At 37.4% G+C, this 19,445-nt stretch overlaps 1 protein-coding gene and 1 long non-coding RNA gene across 2 annotated transcripts in view; one reads left to right on the forward strand and one right to left on the reverse strand.

Annotated features, from left to right (window-relative positions):
• LOC134796336 (uncharacterized) overlaps positions 1 to 8,500 on the forward strand; it is a 127,812-nt gene extending 119,312 nt beyond the window's left edge. The window contains exons 31-35 of the mRNA XM_063768476.1: positions 46 to 198; positions 487 to 610; positions 5,390 to 5,510; positions 6,008 to 6,195; positions 8,367 to 8,500. Of these exons, the coding sequence (XP_063624546.1) occupies positions 46 to 198; positions 487 to 610; positions 5,390 to 5,510; positions 6,008 to 6,194 (585 nt within the window). The 3' untranslated portion in view covers position 6,195; positions 8,367 to 8,500. The remainder of the gene's footprint in view (positions 1 to 45; positions 199 to 486; positions 611 to 5,389; positions 5,511 to 6,007; positions 6,196 to 8,366) is intronic.
• The window catches only part of LOC134796436 (uncharacterized), a 266,691-nt gene that overhangs the window by 137,586 nt on the left and 109,660 nt on the right, over positions 1 to 19,445 (reverse strand). The gene's annotated exons all lie outside the window — the stretch shown is intronic.

The following is a 19,445-nucleotide window of genomic DNA, read 5'->3' on the forward strand; positions in this document are numbered from 1 at the left end:
GATGACATAGTTTTTTCTGCTAACATTCTCAATTCCTACATATAGATGTGCGTAGAGGTCACGGTGGATACCGCAGAAATGTGGCCAATTGTTGAAGAAGAATATGCCGACGACAAGAAGTGTATACTCTCGAGTTACCCTCCTAAACGTGAGGTCACCGGTCAACTTGTGTTCTCCTGCGAGGAAGGGATTTTTGAGGTCAGTGAATAATAACACCATCTAATAAAATGTACTACCAGGCTTTAATCTACAATAAAAACGGAATGACGTATAAAGCAATTGATGCATGGGATAGACCAAAGTGAGATTATGACGCCATCTTTGCGCTTTCTAAGTAGGAAGGGGCGGCAAAGCGCACTACAGGCGAAAAAGATAGCGTCCTGTTTCCACTTTTCTCAATTCTTTTTTGAACTATTATGAGTCAATTGCCGGTACAGTAGTGGCAAAGCAACTAAATATTAATAGTAATTTTATTTATGTCTCCAGACGTTGCCACTGATACTAGATGTAGATTTTCCCCGCCTGTCTCTCGAGCCGGAAGCCATTGATTTTGGATTCGTCACTCACGGAGACACACGAAAGACATACTTTTCAGTATGGCATTCAAGCCGTGAGTTACCTATATACCTACATAATAATGATACGTTGTTGTCTTCATATCGACAATAATTATATTACTTTTGTTATAAATATTGTTCATCCAGAGCCAATATTTTTAATTGCCACCATTGATATATAAAAACGACTGCCAACGGTAACTTAAATCACATGAATGGAGATAAATATTTGATATCCGAATGCATATTCCACGTGCGAGTATCTATAAAATAAAATTCCACGATATATTGCTTGGATTCGATTTAGTGTAACGGAGGTACCAGAGTGCATATATATATCCTCAATAACTGCACTATTAACGATAACTGCTTCCCTCTATCTCATTCCAAATGTTCCGATTGAAAAATTCCCTGAATATTCTGTTTTATGAATTGGCAGTTTGAACGATTCTGTTTGAAATGTATTTGAACTATCGTATTGACCCACAGGCCGAATTCCCGCCAAAATTGGCAATGGTCGGCCATTTTGTCCAGGGACCGTTACCGGTATAACTAAAAATCAAAATATCTCATAGCCTTCACAATATTTCTTTGATATTATAGAATAGTATTTAGGTAAAGATAATGATTGATCAGATTAGCTCAAATAAGTGCAAAAATATACATTAAAAACCGAGATACTTAAATTGAATGCCGGTTATTTTGTATGAAAAATATACCGGTATTCGGTCCCTGTTTTGTACTAGGGCTCCCGATATCCGTGCTACACGCAAACCCGTGCATCCGTGTTCTTAGCCCCGGCGGTGCTAAGCCTCCGAATTACACGAACCTGTCAAAATCCGTGCCCGTGTAGTGCGTTTGGATCCGGATTTGCGTTCGGCTCCGGATCTAGTTGTTGTTGTTCTATTTTTTTTTGTTTTGCTTGTTATTGGTAATGTAATTATTGTTCGTTATAAACTTTTCATTCTTCGCTCTTATAAAGAACGCGTCCGATCGTCACTATACGTCGAGAACGGGCTGGACCCTTGTATCCGTGGATCCGGACACACGGGTAACACGGGTACACGGATCTTAATTACACGGTTCCTAATTACCCGTTCCGAACGGGCCACAAATCCGGTTTCGTGTAGCACGTGAACGGGGCCCCGGCAACGGGTACCCGAAACCCGTACCCGACCGCGAGCCCTATTTTGTACGTACGTGCTGGGTAAAATTAACGTTTTGGTTCACCTGGTTGCCATGGTTACGTCGCCTGTGAAATATAATTATGGAAATAGAGTTAGGTTATATCTACTAACCATACCTGGGATAACTTGGGGCAAGTTCTAGGGATTTGATATCGATAAAAAAGATGTCGATATAATTAAATTATTACATGTGCTCATTGAACATTCTCGATTACAATAAAAAGGTTCGATGTCATATCTAATATCGAGCCTCTTAAGATAATAAAAGTATGCGGATGTCATTTCAATCAAAATGACAATTTACTATCAGTACTATTCATATCATAGAGTAAGAACGTTTAGCAGTTTAAAGTGGATATTTTCATCTAGACGGCAGTCATTAATACCGATGAATATGGAAAAAAATATTGATTGTATATTATGAAAACTATTTTAAAATAAACATATAAATACCTACACGTTTTAATTTGTTTATTTTTTATTTAAAAATGAGGAGAAAATAAGTAATATTTATTTATGTCGAATAACATTTAGATGTTGACAGTAACATCGATATATTTTTTGTCGATAAAATATTTTGCTACATCACTTTCGTATAGATGCCCCAGGTATGCTACTAACCATTCCAGAAGTACGTGTTACAGATTTTTTTCTAACAAGCGTATTCGAAGTTTAGTTATTCGATCTGTTTCTGATATGATACTGATCTGTCAGTGTCAAAAGTGACATTTTTGGTTGAATAATCTTTTCCGTCATCGCGTTGCTAACCGAACTGAGATTGTTAAGTAGGTATACAGCCAGTGCAGTGCCGTAGGGTGGGATAATTCCATTCGAGGAGAGGTGAAGTGTGTGCGATAAGGGTGATACTCAATAAATAAATAATAAATAATAAATATTATAGGGACATTCTTACACAAATTGACTAAGCCCCACGGTAAGCTCAAGAAGGCTTGTGTTGTGGGTACTCAGGCAACGATATACGAGTATATAATATATAAATACTTAAATATATAGAGAAAACAACCATGACTCAGGAACAAATATCTGTATCATCATACAAATAAATGCCCTTACCAGGATTCGAACCCGGGACCATCGGCTTCATAGGCAGGGTCACTACCCACTAGGCCAGACCGGTCGTCAAATTGTTACTCAATATTGTTACTTATTCTGAACTAGTTCAGACGATATAGGTCATCAACTTATTACTTTGTTTATGAGATTAACAAAAGTGTACTTGTTAATCTCATAAACAAAGTTAATGACATTTTATACATCTGTACGTCTACCATCAGTTTTTACATTGACATATACGCTCACGTCTACGTAACTTACTTTCTATGCATCTCGCTCGTACTCGCATATTAGTGCAAGCGAGATGTACAGAAAGTAAATTACGTAGACGCGAGCGTTATGTCAATGTCAAAACTGATGGTAGAGGCTCTGGTGACACAACAAAGAAACACAGGCAGCTAGGTAACGAGTTTTAGAAACTAACTTACCTCAATCACAAAGTCAAAGTCCCAACAATTATTTCTTTAGAAACGTTAAATGAAGTTTCAAATTTTAGTCTAACCACGTGAAAATTCAGTGAATCTTAATATCCCCGAGGAATGTTCATTGAACCTCCTTCAGAATTAAAGTTCGTTCATGTTTTTAAGGGAACAGAGGTGACTAGCGGCCTGATTCTAATTTTAATAAACGTCAAAAATTAGATCTAGATACGATATGGATCGTATCGGTCAGTGTAAAAGGAACGTTTCTTCAAATAAAAATGTCACTTTTGACACTGACAGATCCGACCCATATATCGTTTATTAAAATTAGAATCAGGCCGTGTGGTTCATTTTGTAAGATTATATTTTTTGTAAAATAGACTATATTAAAGGTAACACACATACGGTTCTTCACGGCTACCACGAGTTGGCATTTGATATTACGTTAGCGACGGCAAGAACTCGTACGCATTCCCTCTCTATCGCACTAATACATCAGTGCGAGCGAGATGGACTGCCATCGAGTTTATGCAGTCGCTAACGTGAACGTCAAAAGTGTACTCGTGGTACGTCTAAGACTTGTTTACGTTTGCTTTCCTAATCATTTAATTTTAAACATTCTCAGCATCTTTAATTAGTTTTAAATACGTCTTTCAGAATTATTTATGATGTATAATACAGTTAATAGATTATACAAGATGCTACCTGCGATCTACGATATCATAGATATACCTATACTTTAAGTAGATAGGTTAAAATGACACTTTTGACACTGACAGATTTAGACCTTTAAGTTAAGTAGATAGGTACTAAAGATACAACTATATAAAAATGTGGTGAATCCTAAAATAAATTAATATTTGTTCTTATTCTATTCTTATTCTTAAACATACATTTTTATACATCGCTAATTTATAATTTATATATACCCGTACTTTTCAGTATTTTTGTGTTTTCTAATTTATCGGTATATTACCCATATCCTTTTAGATTCTAAATTCCCCGTGTCCCATGTCACCCGAACGATTATTTCGGAGCCCAGGTGGTTATTTATCGGTGCCTTAAATTTTTAAAACCCTACTGTGATACCTTTTTCTCGACAAATAGCCTGAATTCTCATTGGTTGGGCAAGAGTATGCGTATCAAAGCCTTGGGTTAACCAGTACAAATGGACATAAAAATCCGTAACCGTAACCTCTTGGGCGGCATTACAATATTTGGCGTTGTCAAACCGTGCCCTGTACATTCGCAACCGATATATCGGAGCGACCAAGGTGCTCACAAATATCTGACCACGCCTCTATTGTCCAGGCGCTAGAGGGCGTGTTCAGATATTTTTGAGCACCCCTTCCGCTCTGATATATCTGATAGCGACTGTACAATTGATTCGCTCACTGAACTTCAATACAGTTGTAGTGCATAATTGTTTTCCGTCGTATTTTCTCGGAAACGTTCGTATTTGTCATGCTACTTTAGTTAACCTCAGTACTTTTTGTACCGAGACTGACTGAAATAGCGAGTCACGTTCGTACGTTTTCGTGTAAATACGATGGAAGATAATTATGCACTACTTCTGTAATATGGGGTTATTTTTGAGCTCTAACTAATCAGGCTTCTATCATTATTCTAATTCCTTGGGTTCATCCGAGCGATTGACTCCTCAAGCATTTGGAATAAAGGCCCCGAATGGAATGGTGGTGTTTGAATAGGTAATATACGATGCAATGGTTTTAGGGATGAATGAGTGCTGAGAAGAGGTGTAATAAAGTCGTTTACTGTTACTCGTACATTTGTTTCCTGAGGACGTTGTAAATTATTTACAGTTGGCCAGATAGCGAGCAGTTACCATAAATAGACGCTTCTAACCCCAGAATGATACCTATACATATTGTGTTTTTACATGTTCAAGCCTTTATTTGAGAATTCCACGTACATCCCTTGAGATCGCCTAAGCAGGCCATACAACATCCGAAGTATTCCCGGAATAAAATTCCCCGATACCTACCGCATTGTGCCAGACAATTTAGTTTCTGTGGTGTGAAGATGAATAATGTGCAACAGCATAGTTCTGTGGTAGAATTCAGCCATAAGAATAAGCCCAGCTATACTTAATGTTAGTTCACCGAGTCTACAGCTAATGTTGTTACAGTAAGCGCGACCATCACACTAGGTGTGGTGTGGGACGGTAGCGCGAAGCTGCGGCTCTATCCTCGCCACTTGCGCGTCGAGCCGGGGAAACGCGAGCATGTCTACCTCCAGTACACTGCTGAGTGAGTATTGAGAACATGACAAATACGGTGATAATAAGACAGCCAGGCCCTGGGGACGGGAGGCACGTGAGCTCTTCAGAGAGCTTGGCAAGCGCCTTAGGGAGAAGGGGAATGACCCCCGTTCTGAGTCATGGCTTGTCCAACAGGTCTCCATCGCCATACAGCGGGGTAACGCTGCTAGTGTGATGGGGACCTTTGGACCCGGCATGGCTCAGAACGGGTTTTAGTTTCTTAAGTTTTGTACATATTGTAAAATGTATCCTTTGTGAGATAATAAAAATGTTTAAGTATCATAGTTAAACAAAAAAAATACGGTGATTGTGAAGGCCTGTCTTAAATAATAATTATATAAACAGTCACAAACGAGCAACTTCTGTCTTACGCCACTATAGTAGTATTATTACCGATAACTAGTCCATCGATCCTTTTGTTCCTTTAAGAAGCATTGGGTAGAAGACTGCAATCGACCTAATTTCATTGTTTTCATTCCTTGTTAGTTGGACAGGCGCCCCAATACCAATAGAAGGCTGCATCCGTGTAGCGGCCGCCGCCGGCGCGGGCGCGTGGTGCCGCGGCGCGCTGTACGTGCGCGCACAGCCCGCTCGCGACGCCAAGTTTAGTCAGGAGGTGCATGATCACACGGATCAGTGGAACCTGTGGCCCCCGACACTGCCTCGGCTGTGAGGTAAGTCTTTTCTAGGGTGTGAGTGAAAGCGCGGCCCGTGCGGGATCTAAGCTTACCAGGAACTAGGAGGTGCACCTGTGGCCCTGCCTTGGTTGTGAGGTAAGTCATCAACTGGCATTGGAGTTTTTGTCGCATGGTAAGACTAATAGCAAGCTATGGAGTCGACATTTGCTATAAATGTAAACTCTGATTCATACTCATACTCATTTATTTAATTTATCTTAAAATGCCTTTAGAGCGGTCGGTCGTGTATATTATCTTAGTCGAATTATATAAAAAAATATGTTTTTATTACATTATGAATTCATAACTTCAACTACATATATACAAACTACATCGCTGCGAAAGACCTAATGTCATGTAGGTACTGACCGCTGATAAAATTGATTAGTATTTGTCATGTGTCAATCACTGGTGATTGCAAACGTAGTAGTTATTTATATCTGTAAGTGGTAAATACGTTGTGGAATATTCCATAATTAATTATTATGCCTAACCCCAGAAATAGCTGCAATTTTGGCATGGATAGAGCCATACAACGATTTACAATATGACTATGAAAAATCTGCTATAGTGTGCTTGCGTTGTGAAGTACAACTCACCCAATTGAAACATACATTTATTTTAAAACATATCAACAGTATTCTTCATCAAACGAAATCCACTGGAACTTCAAGCTTTATACAGAACTGGATAGAAAACCACGAGGAACTAAAATATGATCCCGACCGGTCCGTTATACAATGTACTGTTTGTGATTTTTCTATCACTCAGCTCAAAAAAGACAATGTCACGAATTATTGCAACAAATGAGGTTTAATAAATTAAACTCATATACATAAAATTAATCATGAGTATGAGTATGAATAAGAGTTTACATTTATGGCAAATGTCGACTCCATAGCTTGCTATTAGTCTTACCATGCGACAAAAACTCCGATACCAGTATGATGACTATCAATCTTGCTAAGACGTATGTTTCGTTGTTATTTGTGTTATGGTGTGTATGTAGTGATGTTTTTGACACATCGTCGTGATCATAAACCGAGGTTTATTGCTTAAATTTTCCAAGGATCTGAACAACGACCGGCTGTGCGCAGCTCTCATACTGTTGTATAAGGCATTGTTGTGCCTTGCGATTTTGACCAGATTATTTGACTGCCATGTTAGGGAAGTTCCCACGTTGCAACAAAGCTGTTACTAACATTTTAATTAAAATATGCTCTAAACAACAAATTTACGTTGTAAAAATAACAGAATATGCTTTACTTTAAAATGGCATTTTAAATGTTTTGGACAATTAATTAAAATCTAGAAATTCTGGCAAACAGAGCCCTCATTCTCAAATGAACACTTAACTTATCAAAATTATATCGAAAATTGGTCCAGTGAATTTGATAAGTTTAGATCACATGAGTGGGAGTCCACAGTAGGTTTTAGTCAGGAAATTTTCTGTATATAGGTAGATGGTAACTTGTTATTGTGTTAACAGGGACTTTCCTTACCAAATTTCAATTAGAGCAGAATAATCCAATCTCTTACTATATAATTTTAGCGCCAACTTATCCTGTATAAATTTTACTGCTATTTTCATACTTCATAAATATCGCAAGAAAATTTAATGCAATAAAAAAGTTATAATTGAAAAACAGAAACTTCTCTTGCCGGACTAACATGTGATGTTGAAAATGATGCACTGATGTTGGTATCAAATTTGTATTATATTAGTACTGAATATTCGTTTCTGTATGCAGCCACTGCTATAAAAACAATAAAAGAAAGCATTCATGAAAGAGCAACCAATCTGTCTTACTGTGCTGAATGTTACGATATTATCAAAGAAGCAGAAAATGAAACAGATGTAGTGCATAATTGTTTTCATCGTATTTTCTCGGAAATAGTAAAGAAGCAGGAATGGAACAATTCGAGTTCATTTTCAGTTTCCTTTACAGATGTAGTGCATAATTGTTTTCCATCGTCATTTCTCGGAAACGTTCGTACTTGTCATGCTACTTCAGTCAACCTCAGTAGTTTTTGTACCGAGACTCACACAGTTTCGTTGCAAGTGAATATTATTTCAAACTGTAGGTACAGTTGATGAAGAACGCTTTGTAAGTGGTTTGAATTACGTCATCGAATATCTTTAACAACTTATATTAACTTTTTTCTAGATCGCGGTTTTTGCGAAGATCTTGAGCGAACACAGTGGATAAATCAAAATAAAGCTCATTTGAAAGCAGATTTCTATCTTTTTAACTTTACTGTTCTATATTTTATAAAATGTTTCAATAAATGTCGCTATCACTAATAATATGATGTTTTTTGTTTTACGGTATTCAAAATATTTGTCTGAAGATGATGGCATGTTTCAAGTTGACGCTGTACGCTGCGTGGGGCGTCAATTTATATGAGAAGACAGCAGTCGTTTCTTAAACAGCAGATGACTTGCCAATTATATCTAGTGTTTCGTTTTTGTCGGCTGATAGGCCGTTGTTAAGTCTAGAAACAGGATGCCACTAGCTTTTACCCTCGACATCGTCTGCTTGCCGGGGATTCATAATATTATTATTTCATCCAAAACGGTTAAGCGGTTTAGGGGTAAATAGGTAAAATACATAGTTACTTCCACATTTAAAATAATTAAGGGATTAGTTGACGATGATGATTGATGAAAGTTCAATAGACTCAAGTTAATACTCATCGGACTAAAAAAAACCGATAACTGTTAGCCTAGTAACATCTCTAGTTTCACGATCCATACTATATGTATATAATTAATATTATAAATGCGAAAGTGTACTTACCTGTCTATGATGAACTGATTTAGTTGATATTTGTTTTACAGATAGTTCCCGGGTCCCGGGAAAGGACATAAGATATTTTTTATCCCAGAACTCACCCTTAAAGGGGGTGAAAAGGGGGGTTATAATTTGTATGGGGAATCAATAACCGCTGAACCGATTTAGATGAAATTTGGTGTAAAGGTAGTTTGAGTTGTAGGGAAGGATATAACATTTTTATCCCCGAAATCATCCATTAAGGGTGTAAAAAATAGGGTGAAAATTTGTAGAGGGGCTCAATGCCGTAAAACGGGGTCAACTGAAATCGCGGGGTGAATAGAGAAATTTTTAACTTTTTCCTTCAAGTTGTTATATTTAAAAACGTACATGTCTAAAATTAGATTTTTTGGAATGCGTTATAGTAGACTATTTATTATCTACATTGATACCAAAAAAACTTAATCAAACTGCCTAAAAGTTAGATTTTTTTACTCTAAAGTAAGGTCTCGCCGAGGTAAGAAATGAAGCCTGTCTGAACTTTGTTCTAGAGGTAAATGTTTTGACATTAACTAAGTAAAAGTTAGCTAACCTGGTAATATAGTATCTGTAGTACCTAAATAATAAATAATATCACAAATTTTCTCTATAAGGAGGCATTTTTTTTGCAATATACTAATAACAAGCAATTTTACGTGATAAAGGGGTCAGTGGACACGCATATGGGGTGAATAGTTACGCCATAGGGGGGATTAGATACAACAAAGGGATGTAAAGACACGCCTTGGGGGTTAAAAGACACGAAAAAATAATTTTGTGTCAAATAGCTGTTTAATAGATATATATACCATTTGCCAAAAGAGTATCAACATAATAATGACCAAATTCGATGCCTATGACAACCAAAACTTAATATTTCTATTCAACCCTTTCTTGTATCTATCGACCCCGTTTTAAGGATATGGAGAAAACAGGTAGTTTTCTTTGATTTTCTCTGAATTGGGTAGGTAAAAAATTATTTCACAAATGGAAAATTGAAGAACTAACCAAGACCCAAAAAATTATATCAAAATTTTTACTTTTATCATTTGGAGTATTGGTGAAAATCGTCGTTGAAGTTGAAAATCGTGTCTTTTCACCCCGTTTCCGGTAATGACTTACAAGACTCATAATAAGCCTTTTACCATGTACCCAAATTACTAATTCCACGCGAACCAAGTCGCGGGCAAAAGCTAGTATTAAATAAAATTTGAATCAATTCCTTCTTCAATACAGGCATGTTCCGGGCATAAAAGTAATTCCGGAACAACCGGAATTCTCGTACAATAGTTTCGTGCACTAGGTATTCTACAATAGGTCTAAGCGAGTACCTATTTAATTAAACCCCTTTGCGGGCGTTAATAGCGCTTCATTGTGACCGGAAAATCCGTTTCAAATAATAGCGGAAACATTACAAAATCTAGCTTGAAGAGCACGCCGGTAAGCTCTGACTCATTTTGGGCTTCGTGTACTGATAACCGGTCGTATAAATAACCAGATTTGGAAATTGAAACATAACACGGTTTGGTAAATTGTGGTGTTTAGGTTTTTAAATGTTGTAGGGACATGGCGGTGCCGCGGATTAGAGTCAGTATTTTTGATATACAGTTCGAAGGAGCATTTAGTCCAGTCAGTCGCCCAGCGCAAGGCATACAGTGCGCACATACTCAATTAACTAGTTCGATATCGCGGCGCCGCCTGGTTCTGGTCCCGTCCTTGTGTATTTAAATATATTTGCGTAACCTTCTGAGATTTGTTTATGGAGTCAGAATAAATCAATGTTATAAGTTTACCTTGTTTACGTCATCTCCCCATAGGGTCACCCATACCTAAAATGTTATTAATAGAATGATAGTTATTTATAAATTGAATATAAGTTTATAGTTGTGTTTTTCTCATAATTATCATGCATATGAAATTTAGACATAATTTCAGATCAAAAAACACGTTTTCAAGACCTTTACAACCTTAGGAATCCTAACAGCAATCTACCCGTAAATTATGTGCTTCAGGAAAAGATTGGTTATTCCGGATGGTTCCAATCACCGATCTTATTCATAGGGTTAGCCCACAGATCACGTAAGCACTAGATGGAGCATGTTAAATAGCCACTGACATGTTTCACGGTTTTAAACGATTATGAACGTTAACGAAACAACATCGACTTTGACAGTGTACCACATTCGTACTTCAGAGGTAGAGCGTTAAAACGGCTCGCATTTGTCATTCATTCTTAGTATAAAAGCACAGTGCCTAATTGGAGTTTCGTCAATAATCTTTACTTCTTCTTCTTTTTATTAACAAATATACTTTGGCTCTTGTAATGTAAGATGAGAGAGTTATTTACCTAGCTGTTAAGTACTTTACTAGTGTAAAAGCGTCTGCATTTGTGACTGCTTTTTTTCGTATTATTATGTTTCACAACGTGAGGTCTTATGGAGGTAATACAAGTCTGGGGCGCAGGCTGTACTCTAGCTGATACATTATGCATGTGCTCATTGGAACCTGCCACAAAATTAAGGGTAACCCCACACATGTGACTTAAAATTAGGCGGAAGTTTTTCGGTATACATCATGGTCCATTCTCATTCTGGGTATTATAAATTTAAAAGTACGCCAACTGCCACGTATTGAATACGTGCAAAGACTACGAGAATAGAACTAAATACTTAAGTAACAGTCGGAAAGCAGCGCGCAAAATATGAAAGCCACACATTGACAGCTGGAGCAAAGAGAATAGAGTGTATAGAGAGTTACTGTCATGATAAATTATGTAGCCACAGTAAATCTACTGCCATCTTTCGACAGAAGATTAAAACTGTTAGAACGCCATTTGACTTTGATTTGATCCTTATTCTTTCACTGATTATGTGTTAACTTGTTAAATATTAATATTAACGCCATCTACACGAAAGTAGGCTGAAGGTTATGGCGTCATCGCTCGAAAAGATTGCACCATACCTTTGGCCTAGTGTCGAGTAGATGGCGTTAATATTAATATTTAACAAGTTAACACAGTCATATCAGTGAAAGAATAAGGATCAAAGTCAAATGGCGTTCTAACAGTTTTAATCTTCGGTCGAAAGATGGCAGTAAATTTACTGTGGCTACATAATTTACTCTGACAATCCGCCTCTATTTCAAATTCTCTTTGGCTGGAGTAACGCCGCCATAGCCATACGGTGCCATGGATTGTTACTACAATTGGTACAATATACCTATACCGAGCTCAAGTAACGGCTGCTGTTAGATTTGATTTACAGCGGCAATACCAAAGTGTATTTATCATTATCGCGTAAGCCCATTAAGAGTCGAAATTAAACTGTCGTGATTTATACTAACAATAAGCTAATTGTACGGCTACATTAAGCTCATGTATTTTTAGTCACTGTGACATGTTTTGGAGAACCCCGGGTCTCCATTTTCAAACACTTACCGCGGCACAATAGCCGCGCTCTGAGAAGATAATATTTACTCGCACGAGTGACTAATAATACGTGAGTTAAACCGTAAAATCAGCTTAATTATAAGTCCTTTTTAGTCACGCTGCAAACCCTGAATGTGCAATCACATGCATATACTCGTAAAGGTACACGGACAAGATATAGGAGAAATCTAGGCACATAACAATGTAACCAAGTTCTAGGAAAACATTTGAACGACGCTGCAGCGTATTAACGTGAATGCCTTCACGCTTTGCTTTCCACGGTTTCAACCGCACATTCCGTTTTCCAGGTTAGCTGGGAATGTTATTTTTCAAAGCTTTAGCTTAGTGTAAACTGGTTACGATTTTGTGCAACTGTATATCGGGTGGAACAGAACGAAGGACTTTTATGCAAACAGGGAATTGTTTAGGCTACGTACTTTAGTTTTCATTTATTAATCACGTTAATATTTCTAACCGTTTGTGAGATACAGTTTGTTAAACATTAATGCAAAAATCTACATATTTTAACCCTAGCAAGTAGATCCGAGCATCGAATGTAAAATAAAGTTAATAACATATGTCACTGATATAAAAATATTTAATTTTAATGATTATTCAATATTATTTTTTTCCAATAAGTCAATAAAAAAATGAGTCACTTAATTTCAAACTCGGGAAAATACATCTGTCAGATTATGCGATTTTGGTATTAAGAAAAGGTAAGGTAGATATTTGCTGAGAGGGTCGAATGAATTTACACGGGTTTGTATTTAAGCGACACGATTATGCAATGAAAGTAAATTAGTTTATTTTACAACTACAATAAAATATAAAAAAGACACTCAGGAGCAAAGCGACGCAAAAATAACTTTTATGGACCATAACCAAACCACATGAGAACAGGCTTACGAATTACATGTTTATTCTAATAGCTTGCTTTACATTGCAGCCTAATAACTGAATCCTTCTAGACATATGGTAGACAACACGCAATGAAGACACGACGATTTTTTACAATCGTTATGTAAATAAAAGATAAATGTTTGCTGGTGATGTTTCAGCATAGCATTAGCGCTTACTGCGAATCGTAAAAAGGGAGTAAAAATATTGCAGGATGAATGGAGGTTGTTACTTCTCATGAATTATTCAACAAATTTGTTTGACAAAGTAAAGTCACCTGGATGACACGGGTAGCTCGTCAAATGCCCAATTCGACTCGAGAAAAGTATGTGGCTACAGAGGTACCTAGTCAATGTAGTGCATAATTATTTTCCATAATTTTTTCACGGAAACTTACGAACGTGTCTTGCTATTTTAGTCAGTCTCGGTACAAAAGTACTGAGGTTGACTGAAGTAGCATGGCAAATACGAACGTTTCCGAGGAAATACGAAGGAAAACAATTATATGCACTACATCTGTAAAGATTAGTAAGTAGGTATACAAATAGGTATATTTTACTTACTCTTTTATGTTAAAAGTGTTCCGTACCTATAGATACTGTACGGAATGCAATCTCGTTTTTTTTTTTCCGATGTCACTCAACCAAGTAGCACCAATACACCGTTCAAACGCGTTTCATAAACGTAATTGACAATATTGTTTCGCAGTTGAAAGAGCTCAGAATTCAGCCTAGATGCCTGGAGTTCGTTTGGCATTCCGGGAATATAACAAAGGCTTCCAAATCTGTTTTATGCCCTGCAATAATGTAATAACGTTTTCAACTACATTCCGTGAAGCATAAAGGAGAAAATTCGTAATTAAACATGGCTGCATTCAATTTATTACTGTGTGCACACAAAACACATCATAATATGTTATGCGATCTACCGGCCATTCCTGGCATAATTTTCATTTCTGTTGTAAATGGAAACGAATTGTACCAGAAAATTCGCAAGATACAATTTATGTCTACGTACTTATAAAAACTAAAATCGAGTTTTAGATAAACTTAAAGAAACATCATTTCAAGGTAAGTTAGGTTAGCTATTTATATGATTGTGACATGTAGTAATGTTTAAAGTTATTACTCATAGAAAGAGAGGAATAAATTCGTCTAAACACGTCATATTGCACGAAACCAAACTCAACAACAAAGTGAAAATTGTTGTGAAAACTTACAAAACATTTGTGGACTTGAAAATACCGCGATTAGAAGTTTGCAGGGACCCAGTTGGCGATAACATGTCGCGTAAAATACATTATGCGGTATAAGGACAGACAATCGTCTGTGGCAAAATAGACGTCGCAAGATATTTGTATTACTACTAGCGAAGTTTAATTATATGTACCTATTAAATATTTTATAACGGATCGTTCACGTCGAAAATCGCTTGATATGTTTCACTCCGTACCGAGGAGCTGCAGTCTGCGCCGGTCCGCAAACAAGCTCCCGATGATGCTCCTCGGCACGGAGTGAAACATATCGAGCGATTTTCTACTTAAAATACGTGAGTGACCCATTTTAATATATTTAATATGTCTGTGTCTCACTGAAGTTTTGTTATTAAAATATATACCTTACTAATAGGGTACTTCTTAAAGAAGAGGACTTCTTAAAATAAATTATTTCACACCGTGCCCGAAATAAAGCACCAGATAATTATTATAAAAACATAGACAGCTGTTATTTTTAAACACAATTTATATTTAATAAATCGGATAGAAATATAAAAAGTAGGCGAGTTGACCGTAACGTCACTAGTTATACTCGTTTTCGTATAAATGCCATAATACCTATTGGCAAATCGTATCCAGGTTCTAAAAAAGAAGCTGATTTGACTAGTAGGAAAGTACCCAATTCCTATCCTTGGATATTCTTCTTTTTCTATCCTGGGCACAAAGTTACATTGTTATTGCTCATTTCCGAATTTAAAAAGAATGAATATTTCACGAAAAAAGTGCCTCCAGGTGTAGGTTTGAATAATCTACTTATATATTTGTCTGCGGGTGTAAAATATAATATTATGCGACATTAGAAACATGAAAACGACAGTAACCATTATGATAGGAACCTTAGCCGCAGGCGCTTACCATTATGAATAATACTTATCTGTGAGACCGTTCGCGCGAGCTTTGCTCGGAAAACATATAAAAACTCAAAAATGCCCATTTTCCCAGAGATAAGGGCTAGCTAGATCGATTTTTCGCCCCCGAAAACCCCCATATAGAATATTTCATCGAAATCGTTAGAACCGTTTCCGAGATCCCCGAAATATATCTATCTATGGTAGAAGAGCCGGCCGCAAAATTTCTAACCGACTTGATACCACGATGAAATGCACAATGGTTTCCCAGAAAAGTTATGCTAAGTCCGAATTCGATAGTCTGCCACGGCGGAACTTGCCGAAAGTACGAAAAAGAAGGCCACTTCCGGTGCGAAAAAAGGGGCTGATTTAACCCATCTGATACCGAGATAGTAGTTATGGCAGCAGTTAGAAATTTACATGTAGACACAGAAAAGCGAAGTCTGCCACTATTTTTTTTGCCGGAAGTGCTTGGCAGACGCTCTCAAAGGTGACCATCGGGACCCCTAAATTAACCCATCTGATACCACCATGAAACCAATGCCAGTCGGTAGGTATGAACTCTCATGTCAGGAATATATAAGTCTGCCAAGGCTTTTCCTGCCGAAACACCATGGCAGACGAGATTATGTAAGCAAGGTCGCCATCGGTTACCCTACACTAACCCATCTGATACCACCATGAAACCAATTCCATTCGGTAGGTATGAACCCCCATTTTAGGAATATATAAGTCTGCCAAGGTTTTTCCTGCCGAAACACCTTGGCAGACGAGATTATAAGCAAGATGACCATCGGTTACCGTACACTAACCCATCTGATACCGCCATGAAACCAATTCCAGTCGGTAGGTATGAACCCTCATTTCATGAATATATAAGTCTGCCAAGGCTTTTCCTGCCGAAACACCTTGGCAGACGAGATTATGTTAGCAAGGTGTACATCAGTTACCCTACATTAACCCATCTGATACCTCCATGAAACCAATTCCAGTCGGTAGGTATTAACCCTCATTTCGGAAATTTTTAAGTCTGCCAAGGCCTTTCCTGCCGAAACTCCTTGACAGACGAGATTATGTAAGCAACATCCGCATCCGTGGGATCGGTATACGTGATTACTGTAGGCTTATTTATTACTTTATGCTTTTACATATTTGTATATTATTATGTTATTAATGAAATATATTTATAATTTATTAAACCTATACCTAATACATTGGGAATTCATTACCTGCTTACGGCAGTAGTAGGGAGTAGTGGGTGAGTTCTGGCTCACTTAGCCAGGCCAACAGTCCCTCCCCCTTTTTTTCCCTTGTTGAGGCCCTGCAACCTTACCTTGAACCCAACCTAATGTCATTGTAGCTCGAATCTAACCTAATCTATTTTTATTGCTTTTAGAAAATATTCTAATAACAATTATCTACTTTTGCAAAGTTAAATGTTGAATTCTTTATTTCGCAAAATGGAATTTTAATGTGACTATAATGTATGTGCAATCTACTTAGAAACTGGGTTTAGAAATATAAAAACACACATTTTATATAGGATAATAAGTTTATTCAAGTAATATTCTGAACATATGAGATATAGTAACATCATTACTTATTCTGTGTACAGTGGAGAAAACATGCAAGTTGACATTTTTCGTTTTAAAATAAAGATAAACTAAACAGTATTTGCCACAAACCGATGTAAAAAAAACTTTGCAGTTGTTGATTACAATACCATATCTTAAGGCCCCAGTACACAATGGGCCATCGCCGGCCATTCCAAGGGACGCATTTATGCGTTAGAGGGAGCAAATGATATTGCTATCTCATTCTACCGCATGGCTGCGTCCCTTGGAGTGGCCGGCAATGGCCCATTGTGTACTGGGGCCTTTACAATTTCTCTCCATGAACATTTTATGATACCCAACCAACCTTCCGGTTTTCGCCCGAATGAATTAAAATATTCACCAACACCATTGACATCAATATAAATGGCTATCCGATGTCAGCCAGGTTTAAAATCCGGATCTAAATTGATAATAAGCAATTTAAACAGGTGAACAGGTAGCTGAACAAACATTGGCATTTTGTTGGCTGCAAATACATTCGATTCCACGCCTATATTCATTTTACTCATATAGTGTTACACAGAACTCATTTGCTGTCAAGAATTACCGACAATTGTCGTGTTTCTTGTGACAATTGTCATTAGCTTCGCAAAATAAGTACTTAGTATTTGGCGATATAATGGAGTTTTTATTTTATTAACATGTTGGTGGCAAACAAGCACACCGCCCGTCTGATGGTAAGCGGTTACCGTAGCCTATGGAGGCCTGTAACGTCAGTACCAACTGTGATGTCGACAAGTGTCGCACCTGCCACCGTAGTGAAATAGAGGCCAGGCCCCAATTTCACATCGGTGACAGGTGCGACGAATTGTAATATCACTATCGCTGACGTCACAGGCATCCATGGGCTACAATTACCACTTACCATCGGGCGGGCGTATTCCTGTTTGCCACCATCATTGTATTATTAAAAAAAAACTTTATTATATCGGAAAAAACAGATATTTCTCCTGTGAAGTTTCTGACAATTGTCAAAGATCTAGAAGAATTGTAGGTAATTCTTGACAGGTAATGAGTTATATGTCGGAATTTCGTGACAATAGCAGTGTTTCTGTGACAATTGTCATAAACTTAGCAAGAGAAATATCTGTTTTTTTCCGATATCATAAAGTTTTTTTTTAATAATACAATGATGGTGGCAAACAGGAATACGGCCCGCCCGATGGTAAGCGGTAACCGTAGTTCATGGATGCCTGTGACGTCAGCAACAGTGATTTTACAATTCGTCGCACCTGTCACGTTGGTGAAACAGGGGCCAGGAGTTAAGTCAAAAGCTAGTAAACAGTAATCTCCTCCATAGTCCTCTCTAACTTTCAGGCAGTTTTATTAACTTCTTATGGTATCAATGTGGAGTATAAATAGTCTACTATACATATATCCCAAAAACTTTAACGTTTACGTTTTTAAATACAGGGTGACCTTAGCCATTGGACAAACCCTGAAATCCCACATAGGGTTACTTCTCAGAAATGCTCTAACGGTAATTTCTTTTTAATTAGAACAAAAGATAAAACATTAAATTATCAAACAAAAGTTAATTCCAATAATCGACAACAAAAAGAAACATACTGTATTAATAATTGGCAGTGCTTTTGACAATTTGTTTGAAAATGTGCGGCAATGATGACATTTGTCAAAAGTCAGAATCTTATTAATGTCATAAATAAAAAAGATAATCAAAACGGTCGAAGAAAGTTTTAATTAATTTAATTTAATTTAATAATTAATAATTAATCTTATTTAAAGCTGCAACACGACTGATTAATTGACATGATTGTTCTCCCAGAAGGAGGTTCGTGGGGTGTTAGACTTTAGTACGGTCGTATAGAGGGCGGTCTCGTGACTTCAGAAAATTCCGACTTTTGGCCTACCGCTTCCGGTCAGAAAAATGTTCGACGGCCTGGCCAAACGGTGGGAGGTAGGTGGGGGGTGCTCGACCAAATGTCATAGAGGGACCCTGGCAGTTTTTGACGCCGCCATTTTTTTTCAAAATGGCTGACTTTTTTTTTTAATTTTTTCAAGTTTGTCCTAGCGCGCTGAAATTTTGGTCACGGAATCTCGGGGTCCTCTAGATTCGTATGGGAAAAAAAATTCGAAAAAATCCAAGATGGCGGAAAAAATGGCCCCTTTTATTTTGTATGGCAACTTTTAAACGGTGCGAGATAGGTGGGGGGAGCTCGACCAAATGTCATAGAGGGCCCCGAGACAAAATAAACTGCACTTAAAAATTTTCAAACGGGCCGACTTTTTTTTTTTTTGTTCAAGTTGGTCCGAGCGCGCTGAGATTTGGCATGGCGAGAGATAGAAGCCTCTAGATTCCTATGAAAAAAAAAATTTTTGGAAAAAATCCAAGATGGCGGAAATAAT

This window comes from Cydia splendana, chromosome 13, assembly GCF_910591565.1.
Source record: "Cydia splendana chromosome 13, ilCydSple1.2, whole genome shotgun sequence".
Lineage (NCBI taxonomy): Eukaryota > Metazoa > Arthropoda > Insecta > Lepidoptera > Tortricidae > Cydia > Cydia splendana.